The following is a 12,772-nucleotide window of genomic DNA, read 5'->3' on the forward strand; positions in this document are numbered from 1 at the left end:
GTCAAAAGATTCTAGTAGCCGGTGTGGAGCGTCACCGTACTTGTTAATGTTTGTCACTTTTCAGTGTGGCTTGTGGCAGTATCACTGCATTGTCTTCCCTTTCAGCTTTGGGGCTCTGATTTAAGCTCTGAGGTTTTAAGAATCATTCAGTCTAGTGGTTGTGACCGTTTCAGAGAAAAATAATCTGAATATGGAGTAAAGGATCTTAAATGGTAGCAGAATTTCTGATTGGGGATTTGTATTATAGTGGGTAAAAATCTTTCTTACTACTAGAAGAAAAAGCTGCCTTAACTTCTTATTATGAGAAGGTCTTGCTTTTAAACTGATACTCTGTTTCCCCTAAAATTATTTTGTGCTGCAAAACAGTGTAAGGACCCTAAAGGAACTCTGAAGTTCTCTCTAAAGAAAAAATAGTTGGCAAAAACAAAATGTTGAGGTTAACTTTCTTTTTCTGTTGTTTTGTTGCCTGCCTTTTTGTTTTGTTTTGTTTATTTTGCATGGTCTTGAACAATAGCATAAACAAATAGGAGAGTTTCATTGACTTTGCAGTCAGTGTAACGTGCAGTTTCCATATTACCAGCTCCGGTTACTTATTTTCCCTTTTTCTTTCTGCAGATGTTGCCTTTATCACAACTGTGACCTTCCTGTGGAAAGTGTCAGCAATCACTGTTGTAAGCTGTCTTCCACTTTACATTCTCAAGTACTTGAAGCGCAAATTTTCTCCTCCAAGTTACTCCAAGCTTACCTCGTAAAAGTAATTCTGTTCCTATGGTTTTTCACTCACACCGGTCTGCAAACTGCACATTCACTGTGCTGTAGTGTCTATGGTTTTATGTGGACTAAAGAAATTTTTTTAAAATTAAAAATCAAAAGTGATAGAGTGAATAGAGCACAAAAAGAGGAGGAAACATCTGACAGGCACCGTAACACCAGAAGTACATTAACAAGACTATCAGAGATAAACTAGATTTTCTTCATGTTGATTTTTTTTTTTTTTACTTTCAGTTGCTATGATTATAAAATAAAACTGAATTACCTTTGATTTGACAATGCTTCTGAATGGTTTCATTGCTACTGTAAAGGATTTTTTCCTACTGTACTAATCTTCTGCAAGTTGAATTGAAAGTTTTGTTATTTATTACATAACTTCCCTTCTTTAATTATTGCATAACTTCCTAATTCAAGTCCTTTCCTTTAATGTTTATATACGGAAAATTTCATTCGTCCAGACTTAGCATAACACACCTAATACCTGTAAATGCCCATGTCTGTATTAGCAGCTAACTATTATTCCTCATCAGACATTGAGTAATATGCACTATTTGAATTATGTACAGATGTCTGCATAGCACAGTATTATTTTAGGAGCTGTTGTCCTGTTCTGTACTCTCCATTTCTGGCACCGGTAAATTACAGATCTGTGACGCTGACAGCAGTTCTTTTAAATGCACATTACAGCCAGGTTGCACAAAAGCTGTTTAAAAATGAAATGATAAATTCTGTACATAATTCCACTGCACCTGTTGATCTGTACAGGTATCAAAGACATGGCTGCTCAGTAAATATGTTTTAAAATTCTTACTCATTTTGTATTTGTAAAACTGCAAATAGTGTCAAAGTACATTTCTATATATGAGAAGTCCAGTAAACCTTGTATTAGCTAATATGTTTAAATTGCCTTGTAATCTGTTTACTTAGGTTACTCAGGTAAAAGAAAATAAGATGAACACATGAACATTATGGTAGGAAAATCTATCATCTTCCAAGTTGTAAATGTTATGTTTTTAGAATTTAGTTTGGGTATAAACTTCTTTAAAAAAAAAAAAAATCAAAACATTTTTGCTTGCTGTAAACTGTCAGCGTTGAGTAGCTCGGCTGAGTTACGACACTTTACGGCGGCTGAACATTTGTTCCAGAAGCTCGTAGACTGATGCAATCTGAAGGGTCCAAATCTTGCATACTGGAAGTACTGGGAAGTAGGATATATTATTTTAGATTCCCATTGTGGTATAACTTTGCTTTCTCAAGAAGTACGTATAACAAATTTGGCATAGTCTGCTAATCAGTGGAAAGGAACAGCGTAATTATCCATGCTTTATTTATTAAATATTTATGTGCGTGTTTTTAAAGAACACTTAATATGGACATCATTTTTATGTTTGACTGAATGCCTTTACAGCATAATTCCTTGTTTAGTCTCTCACAACATTGCCCTTATGCCATTATATTGGATGAGTAATATTAAAGTGATAAATCCAGCTACTTCCTGGGAGAGCAGAGGGAACTGCTGCAGGGCTGTTGGGACTCCACCCCACTCCCATTAATTTGTGTTTTGAAAGTTTTTCTTACCTAGCTATTTATCTGCTTTTTTTAAAATATTATTTTCATTCCTCATTATAAAAGCAATAAAGCCTAATTTCTACCAAATATTATTAATGGTATATGTATTAAATAAACTACTGAAGTAGCGTTTCTTTTAATTACACGATATTGCAGACTTAATTAGCTCTGTCCCTCTGTAAAGTCACTTCTGCGCAGCCCCGCAGGATGGCGCTGTTCCCGCACATCCCAGCCGCAGCCACCTGGGCCGGGCCGCCGTTCGGCACCGCGCTCCGCGCCTGGGGGTTTAGTTCAGCCCTGCGGGAGGCTGGTTGCCGATTTGCTTTAATTTTCCATTTTTCCCCAAATAAGCAGTAATTACTCTGAATCAATTGAGAAAACTCTCCAGCGTGCAGTTGTTCTGAAATGTTGATGATGGTTTTTCTTCAGACTTTTTTTTTTGCCTTAAATGTTGCGAGCTTGCAGCTGTACGCATAAGGTTCGGCAGATACACAAAAGCATAGAGTTGCTCATCCTTCATCTAGACGTCACATCTTTGACATCAGGCAGAAAATGAGGAAAAAAACCCCAAACAAACTAGCAGTATGAAAGTGATGATGTTCTTGTCGTCCAGCTGTATGAGATGCAGTCGCAGCCCAGTGTACGGAATCTTTAGTGTACGTCTGTTAACCCTCAGCATTACATCTGGGGGGTTAACGCGGTCGCAGGCGTGTCGATGCCCCACGCAGGCAGAGGCCCCTCAGAGGTGCAGCCAGGTCTCTGGAGTGCGCAGGGTATCACAGCAGGGGGGTCTGCTCCAGCTCGCCCTTTACGTCAGGCTGGGGGGGCCAGGGGGTTGCACTGGGGGCGGCGGGGGCCAGGGGGTGGCTGTGGGGACGACGGGGGTGGGGGGTAGCTGTGGGGGGTCCCAGCACAGCCTGCGTGCCCATCCTGCACAGCCCTGGGGGGGAGCGTGACTGCGCCGCGCTGCCTTACAGCTGACGGCCGCCCTGCAGCATCCGAGTGCTGTAATGCAGCATCGCTCGGCACAAGGCTTTGACTATGGTGGATTTCGGTACAAAATAAGCGAAGTACCATTGCGATCCCTGGCTCTTAAACGGATCAGAGTGGTGACGTGTCTGATGTGCAGGTGAATAAATTATTGGGTTAGAATCTCATTCTAGTGTCGTTTCACATCAGTGTATGTCAGGAGTAAGTCTGGACCACCACATCAGCTTAGGCAAATGCAGATTTAGGCTTTGGGTCTGCCACTTGTACCCAGAAGGACGTTAGTTCTGTCTGGCATTAAATAGGTGCGTGGGTTTGGGAGCTGCTGTGTCAGATACATATTTCTGAAATGGTGATCGTGCCTCTTTGAAATTGTTTCCCAAATATGTTTCCAGAATTGGGGTAGGATGGAGGAGCACGGTGTGGGGGCAGGAAATAAGTCTTCATCAGAGTAACACACGTAACGTCACCGTCCTGTTGGGGCCGTGCTTAAGAAGTGTATCAGCTAAATGTCTGCTACATTTCCTGATTAGTTTGGTGGAAGAACACAGGGAAAAGGAGGGATCCTGCAAAAAAAAGGAGCACTGGTAATTATTATATCGATTTCGTCTGATGCTGTTATAAACTTATGTGTTCATGTAACTGCTGGAAAACATTTTACTACATGGGGTATTAGTTCGCAAATGGAAGCCAAAATTAAATCCTTGCATATTTAACATTAAATCTGTAGCACTCTTCCACAAATGTGAGTGTTTACAACAGTGTTTTTATGTTCAGACTTAGCTTGCTGGCACATACCATCAGAATTCAGCTGTGAGGTATCTCCTGTTTTCTTCCTGAAATTTCTGAGTCGTTGTCCAAAAACATGCCATTGCTTTTGTATGTACGTGGGAAATGTATGACCTTGACGAGCAGCACTCACTTGAGCCAATCTGTATTATAAACGTCCTCCTACCCTGCGTCCACAGGAGAGGGCAAGCCTAAACAGTTTTTAGTCTCCTTGCAAAGCATGTCTGCAAGGGAACTCAGCAATGGGGAGCCTTTTCGGACTGGACACCAGTTCTGCAGGTATTTAAGCAAAAATTTTAATATTCATGTCTGTAGTTAAACAGCTGTTAGTCATGGGGGTTAACTTCTGTAGATGGAAAGATGATTCCCTACGTACTGTACCTACCTGTGCCCATTTGTGCATGCTAGAGAGCAGATCTAAGTGGAACGGTCCCCATGCTGCTTTGCAACCTTACTGCTGTCTCAGGGCGTTTGGGTTACACCGCTGCCCTGCTCAGCTGGGCGGCACAGCACCACAGCTTGGGGATGTTTGTGCCCCATCCACCTTCGCGTATTTACCAGGGGAATGATGGTGAGTCAGGCCTGGGGTGTGCTGCACAAATGGGCTCACGGTATAAATGACAGCAGAGCCTGCCTGAGAGGCTTTGGAGATGCGCTGTTAACAAACATGCTCCGACGTGACCTCATTTCCCACTTTTGCAGAGCTCTGTATTCCTGGGTTTTATACAGGCAAGATAACGTGGAAGAGGCTTGCATCTGTTCCACACACCTCCCTCTGCGTGTCCGCAGGTACTGACATGGCTCTGACAGCCCCTTTGCAGGGCAGGATTTATTGGCGAGGCTGTGGAGCCTGGACAGACAGTTCCCCTTGGAAAGGAGGAGCCACGGGAGAGGCGGCTGCTGCCACAGAAGCCGTTTATGTAGGTCCTGCTTCTCGCCTCCATTTGAATTTTAGCTTCTGTGGAGTTTCTTCTTATTTGTGCTGGGTAGAAAGGAAAGAATTGAGCCAGAGAAAGAATGTCTCTTATAACACTTAATTTAATAACCTCTCTGTATCTAGGCTGTTATTATTATAACTCAATTGAAACTGAAGGCAATCAAAAAAGCCCTTCAATATGTTAGCCCCCTGTAGAGAGGAAAATCAGTGCGAGTGAACAAAGACAACACCGATCAAACATTATATGTAAACAAACAGGAGGCGCAATATCTTTTAACACTGTGTTAAAAAGCGTAGGAACTCCTTTTGTAAACAAAACACACTTAAAGCGAGGTACTTCCCAACAAGTATTAACCACCCACCAGATGCCCTCAGCGGGGCTGACAGCTGTTCCTCTGAGTGGGAATTTGCTCAGCCGATTGCAAACAAAATCCTTTCAAATGGGGAATTGCACTGAAGGGCCTATTCCCTACTTCATCAACCAAAAACGTAGTTTGATCAGAATGTTTGACGGCAGAGGCAGTGCAAACCGGCTGCCCTGAACAGGACAGTGAGAGCACGCCCTGCCGCAGGGTTGGCAAATCCTCCTTTATTCTCCCATTCCTGGCCGGGTTTTGGCAAAACCGCGGACGAGATTTCTCTTTATTGTAGCCTCCTCCTGTCCTCCACCATGCTTTCCACTTGAGATCCTCATCGGCAGCAGTAAACCTCTAAACTGCTCAGAAAAAAAGTGGGTTTGAGGAATACCTGGCCTTTTCCCGTTACTGGGCTGTAAGAAAGATATCATCTGCTCCAAGAAGAGGAGATTTATTTTTTTCTATAACTAGGGTTCATGATAAGTATTTATGGCCCTGCCTTTATTCTTCTAGCAGTAAACTATGTTTACTTCCTCTTCTCTTGACAAAAATAGTAAAATAAAAAAAACTTTGGTTATAACATTTGTGTGGCTTTTAAGTAAGCAGGACACAAAATAGACCTTTGTAATTCTTACGTGTAGAACTGCTTTCCGTTGTTTCTCTATAATGTATACATCTACTTTTTTCCATGGGTTGTCTGTGTTTTGCTCTGAGTTCTAAGCATGAATTTGATTTTGTGAAGTAAACACACGTTGTGTGGAAGCAAATTATAGATAACTACTTCAAAAGTCTGTTGAAAGTTAATTCCTGGCTATTTGGGCTGGAAGGCTGGGGGGTGCTAATGCGCGAGCAGACCTGTAAGGGGTATGTGCATGTACATGGGTTTTGTATTTATTGCAATCATCTATGGCCTATTTGAAGGAGAGATCTGGGAATTCTCAGTCCAGACACTCCCTTGGGGAAGACCTCTGTCCTGTATGTGTTCAGTGCAGGAAGAGGAGCTGTTGTCTCCCCTGTGTGCAGTCGCTGCCTTCTCTTGCCGTGGGATTCCGAATCCATCTGCAGGAGCACAGCTACGTATGTGCGTCCCCCACAGCTGCTGGTTCCTGGAGTTCCCCCCCTCCTTTAGGAGCCTGCTGGCCCTGCCGTGGCAGCCCAGTAACCCTAAGTCTGTTCTTATCTTGATCCCAGCCGAGCAGAGTTTATCACAGCTGTAGGAGGTAATTTTTCCATCTGAGTGTCATGAGCAAGGTAGATGACACAGACCTGCTCTGGTACTATTTATCCCCATTCAAATGCAACTAAAGCAATTGTAGGCAATCTGTGTTTAAAAAAGGAAAAAAAAAAAAAAAAAAAAAAAGAGGAAAACCCCCACAGACATGTACAATTCTATCAAATTCTAGGAAGGATCTAAAGGGAAACAAGATTTAATGGCTTTGAGGCTTTTGCCTTGTGGGTGTGGTGGTGGTACCCTTGCTTACAGATGCCTTTCAATCTTTGGCATAAACTTCTTCATGTGAGAAAACAGTAAAATATTTCAAGTTATTAAAAAAAATAATGATCTGCATTTTAAAAATATTCTAGCTGGAGGCCTGTGTGTTACCTTCCTGCCTGTGTGTGGCTGGTTGTAATTCTGGTAGGTCCTTTTACATGGTTCTTGGTGCTAGAATAGGTGGAGGGGTGAGAGCTGAAAGCAGCATACGAGGACAACTGTGTGATCCTTAGGGATTGGATGGTATAGTGAAGGATGCCAAAATCTAAGAAATCAGTATCTCGAAGTGGTTTAAGGTTACGCATATTGTATGAGCTTAGAAATAAGGAGAGTCAGCTCATGGTAACTTAGGTTTGTGATGCCCTTAACTTGTGCAGACTTCTGAGCAAAAATAAAACCCCCAAAACAAACACACACACAGGGCAATCTTATTTTAAAAATAAATAAATAAAAAAGAAGTTCAATAACATTTTCAGAAAATAATCCTTGTAAGACAACCCACACTGGAATGCCTGGAACTGCTGAGGAAGCCGTGTCTGTGAGAGCCACCTCAGGAGCACAAGCCTGAAAGCAGCGATGTCGGAGCCGGGGGTCGTGGGCTGCTGCCTGGCTCTGCTGCCTGGCCAGTCCCTGCTCGCACTGGGAGAGATCTTTCCCTGGCCAGTTTGGGCTCTGCCCGTAGCTCCATCGGATCCTGGGATGCTGCGGGTGGAGCGCAATCCCTGCACGGTTCCCTGTGGTCAGCTCACCCCGAGAGCAGAACCGTACCAGGGTGTCCCGTGTTCATCCCCGCTGTGCCCAGCGCCGGGGCGCGGGTGCGAGGAGCCCCCAGCTGCAGCGCTGCAGCCGTTGAAGCTGTTGGCTTCTGCACGAGCTGGGTTGTGGTGCTGGAGGGGAGGCAGGGCGGAAAAACCAGCTCCTGGCTGTAACCCGAGGCAGATTTCTTTTAGGGGGCAGCGGGAGGAAAGCCAAGCAGCTAGTCGCGTAACCACGCAGGTGGGTTACTCTCTGTCCAAAAGCAATTACCCAGAGGTGGCAGGTGAGGCGGGAGGAGGTTATAGCTCAGTGTAACGCAGGGCAGCCTGAGTCACCCGTCTGCTGCTCGGCAGCACAAGCGTCTTTCTTCTTGATGCCCCAGTAACTCACCCTGCCAGTTCCGAGGCACCAGCACAGTGAGTGATGGAGTTCAGCGAGTGATGGAGCTCGCTGCTGAAGAGCCGGGAAAGGTTTCTTAAAGCACTGTGTGCCCCAGAGGGGGCTGCCTCGGCGCACGGAGCAGCAAGGTCTGAAGCTGCAGGGCCACATGTGTTCTGCTTAGCCAGGGAGACACCTTCAGAGGCAGAAGGCTGGAGGGCAAAATGAAAGCATGTGGGGAAAAAATGAATTTTGCCGGACACCAACAAAAGCATCCCTTCTGCCCTCACCCCCAGCCCCATCCCGCATTGCCAGGGCAGGGGGGCACGCAGGCTGTGCCATGCTGTGGGCTCTGTGCGGCTCCCACCAGCCGTCCAGCAGGACAGGCTGTACTGCTGGGACGTGCTGCCCTCCTGCGCCTCTTGTTTTGCCCCATACCTGGCTCCTTTGCTGCTGGTGATGGCTAGCAGCGGGAGCTGTGGGCTCCCAGGCTGTCAGAAGGCTGCTTGCAGCTGTCTCGGAGGAGTCTTAAGCCAAGTGCATGGGGCTTGTCTGGTGCTGTGCCACCCAGTGTCCGGCGCGGAGGTACCCCCCGGCACGCCGTGCTGCGTTGGCACAGGTTGGAGCTAGAGCCTGCACTCATGGCGAGCCACTTGGGGACATTGTGCGGTCTCCCTCATGAGCTGGTCTTCCTGCAGGCTGTCTTGTAGATCATTTCATTGCTTTAGCCATTCCTCAGCACCTTCCTACCATTCCTGCCTGTGTTCTCCTCCTCTGAGTAGCCTGGGTGTCTGGGGCCTCTTGGAACCGGCTCCCTGCCGGCCTTGCAGCTGTTGGCTCGGGCGCAGTCACCCCTGCGTGCGGGTCAGGGTTGTGACGATAGGCGAGACTTCGTTCAGTTGTATTTGTTTTTGAAGATGGGACACAAATTCCATGAGAGAGGGACTCATCTGGTGATCATGTGAAGATGGTGACAAACAGCCGCTGGTGGCCAGGCGGCGTTGGGGCCAGCTGCATTCTGCACGTGCTGCCCGTTCAGCCAAGGGAGGCGTTTCGGAGGGGAGGCCACCAGGCAGAACCCTCCGGCAACTCAAGGCAAATATGAAAAACAAAGTCCTTTCCGTAGCCTGCCTTGTTACTTGCCGGTCTTGTTTGAGTCCCAGACATCTCCCAGCTCTTCTACTTTGCATCCTTCCCCTCCTGGTTTGATACTTTTCCAAGGCATAAAAAAATGTGAGAACTTTATCTCTTTTTAAGGGGAAGAAAAAACGGGAGCTGCTTGCAAGTCTGGAATACCGGAGAGTTAATTAGCTTTGCATTATGCACATTTCAATGAGGCTATCAAGACTGGAAGCAAGAACTAAGAACTTGAGAGATGTGAGGCAGGTGAAGGGGGAAGACTAACGATTTCCATGGTCTTGCCCATACAACAGTTTGTATTCGCATTTGGAAGGAGTCTCCACCAGAAGTGACGGGTGATTTTAAATTCTGCGGGTTTTAAGATGTTTGCTTTGTGAGTAGGAGCATGGTTTCCAAAAAATGCTGCATATACAAGCTTTCAGTCTCCTGATGGATGTCAAGCTGGGCAACCAAAATGGTAACTCAGAAGGGAATAAAACTAAGAGTATAGGAGTAATTGTTACTGGTATCATTATCCTGAGCAGGATGCTGGAGCTGATACAGGTTATTCAGAGAGGGAAGGAGCCCGTTTATCCATTAATTAACAGGTTGGCAAGGAAGAAGGTTTTGCCATCAGCGAGAGGGAGGTGAGGAAGGATGACAAGAGTAGTGAGATGGGGCTAGAGCCGGTGCGTAAGGACCTCTCCTAAGTGACTCTGGAGGAAAACGGTACTTTTTTTCTTAAAAGGAGGCAGAACTTTCATAAGGGGGGGTAAATCTGTCTCGGCTATTTAGGAGCTTGTTGGTGTCATTTCCACAAAGCATGAAGGATGGACTTCAGTTTTAACTTGCTGCTTGGTCATCCCACTTCTGTTTGAGTGGCACCTCGCCTTAGGGATTGCTTCACTTGCTTTTTAATTTTTTTTCATGAAAATGCATGTGTGATTTTTCTGCTGTATTCAGGAGTGGTCACTCTAGAAGTAGGTTAACTCCAGTGTAATTCCATACCTATCACTCAGTTGTCTTCTCTTCCTCCCGATTACTGCAGTCTTCTGCAAATACGTGCACTTGTGAGTGTAGGAAGTGCATCTACAGGGGCTTGTGCCCTGCTCAAAGCTCTGGCTTGGTACTGATGTGGCCAGCTCCCACCCGCTGCCCTGCCCTTGCTGGAGCTCCCCTGTCGAGACAGAGCCTGGCTGTCAGTGCGGCGGGCACGCTGCTGGAGCGCTGCTCCGTCATCCTCCAGCTGGGAAGCGTGGTCACATCACGGAGGTGATGAGCACGGAGCTTGATAGAACTGAAGTTTCTTAGCATTACGTTATGTTATGGTTGAAATAGCTGGGGAGGCAGAGGCAGAGGAGAACAGCTGTGGGGCTCCGTGCTGGAATGGTTTCACGTGCCCCTTTAACCCAGCCAGGAGCAGCACCTGGATTCGTTCCCTTCCCGCTCTCCATCTGCACTTCCCAAAACGTGGTCTCAGGCTCTGTTTGAGTGACTGATGCGTTTAAGTAGGTCAGAGCCCACATCAGTAAATGTGGGGGGATTCCTTACGGTGTTGTTTCTGAGGGAATTGCGGGAAGTTTCTTGTGAGAGCTGGTATTTTGACACAAGCCAGATGGGGGCGGTAGAAGCTAACGGATATGTAAAATCCTGCATCCATGGTCCTATCCAACAAAAATCCCCTTTCAAGGTACACAATGCCGTTTTCTAAAACCGTGTTTCAGTGGTATGGGAAAGAAAGGTTTCCTTAATGACTTAGGCTTAAATCTTCCAGATGAGACACAAATCGGTGTCATGGAACAGATTTATTTCCAGCGCAGTCTCTTGTCAGACCCCGTCGCCCCATCGTCTGCTATGGGGACCCCGTGCGTGGGTTGTTGGTGCAGGGTGGAAGGCAGAGGGGTTGCTGGCAGCATCCCACCTAGGCTGGCTGCGAACGAACGTCTTGGGTGTTCAGAGCCCTCTGAAGCAAGTTTGTGGTTTCTATTGAACTTTTAAATGGGTGAAAGGAGGAGAAAAAGCCCTGAAAAGAAAACTCCAGACAGCGTTTACTGTGATAACCTATGGAGGTGTTTCAGTAGCCGTGGAGGCAGCTGGCTCAGGACAGATGTCTTGGCAAGGTAGCCACCTTTAGCAGAGCTGCCGGCCCAGCGTGCTGGCCATCAGCAGCCGGCTGGCCCCACGCTCCGGGCAGGGCAGGGCCCTGCAGCTCAGCCAGACATTTCCCTCCTCGCCAATTCTGAATCACCAGAGTCCATGGGACTGCTGTGCCAGGTCCGGCGTCAGGGTTGGGTCCGTCAACCCACATCCCGGCAACCCTCCCCCTGCCTGCTCCTGCCCCGCTCCAGTTCTCTGCACCGCTGTTCCTGAAAGACCCCTATTGCGGAATGGGGAGCCCCGGTCGCCCCGGCGCGCTTGCCCCGAGCTGATCTCTTACTGCCCTGCCCTCACCCTCTGCTGATCCACCCATACCGGCCTTAAACCCGCATGGGCTCGTTATCCGAGCCAACCCCAGGACGCAGGAGCTGGGTTTTACTGGGCTTTGGACACATGCAGCAGTCACCCCCAGCTGCCTTCACATCCCTCCTCCAGGCAATGTTTTACCCTGAGGTCCCCGTGCAGAAGATACTTACGGGGGTGGGGGGTGGCTGTGCACGCACAGTTTTGGGAGCATCTTTCTGTCTAACCTCTTGGATCACCTATACCTGTTGGCATGCAGTGACCAGGGTGAGGAGCCCCCAGACAGGTGCTCAGAGCTCCCTGCAGCCCATCGACAAGCGGAGGAGCTTCCCAGGGTGGGAGCAGGGGCTGTGGGGGGTGGCAATGGCCTTTGTCCTGCTGGAGGTTGCTGGGCTCTGCTGCAAAACCGGTCTGCATCCACCTATTGGAGGGCAGCCAGCACAACTCGGAGCCAAATCCCAGACTTCAAGACTTGACAGCTTTGACTCCTGTAACTTAAGGAAAAGTATTTTGTTGTGGCACAATTCTGGTGATGCTCAGCGCCGTGCCAGAGGCGAGCAGGCCACAGCCCTTCAGCGGGCAGCGCGGGTGGCTGTAATCTCCAGGGCTTGCCTCTAGCAACAGGGTCCTCAGCACAAGTGTCCCATGAACCAATCTTCAGCCCTAGTCTTCAGGGTAACTTTTCACAGCTGCCTTCCCCGCACAGGCTCGGTGGGTAGATCCAGCCGGCGTCACTGGGTCGGGGGTTCGGCCGTCGCCCCTGGCTTAACAAAGGCGTCGCTGCCTGCGCCTCCGTGCACCACGCATGCATCTGTGGGCACCCTCCTCACACCACAGCTGAGAGGCTGCTTTGATTTTGTGATTTAATGTGCTTAAAAAGCAACCTGAAAATAAATTTAATTGGACTCTGGGGAGGAAGGGAGTAGGGAGAGGAAAGTCCTGGAAGCAAAGAAGATGAAGAGATGAATTTGTGTCATCTTCATGGTTTTCTTTAAGTGTTCCAGGCTTGCGTTCGGTAAAGCTGCATTGAGGTGGAACAGGCAGTCAAGACCTGAGCCGCAGAGCAGACCCAGCACCTGGTGCTGGGAGTTGTGCAGTTCCATGACACTTGTAGTTTCACTGTTGCATTGGAACGTGGTTCAGAGCAGAGGAGTCGTG

At 47.5% G+C, this 12,772-nt stretch overlaps 1 protein-coding gene across 3 annotated transcripts in view; it reads left to right on the forward strand.

The window, feature by feature from the left end:
• ATP9B (ATPase phospholipid transporting 9B (putative)) overlaps positions 1-2,427 on the forward strand; it is a 167,893-nt gene extending 165,466 nt beyond the window's left edge. For all 3 annotated transcript variants that reach the window (XM_055703596.1, XM_055703593.1, XM_055703595.1), the window contains one exon: positions 616-2,427. In XM_055703596.1, the coding sequence (XP_055559571.1) occupies positions 616-752 (137 nt within the window). In that variant the 3' untranslated portion in view covers positions 753-2,427. The remainder of the gene's footprint in view (positions 1-615) is intronic.
• Positions 2,428-12,772: the final 10,345 nt, after the last annotated feature.

The sequence above is a fragment of the Falco cherrug genome, chromosome 3, assembly GCF_023634085.1.
Source record: "Falco cherrug isolate bFalChe1 chromosome 3, bFalChe1.pri, whole genome shotgun sequence".
NCBI classification, from domain to species: Eukaryota; Metazoa; Chordata; class Aves; order Falconiformes; family Falconidae; genus Falco; species Falco cherrug.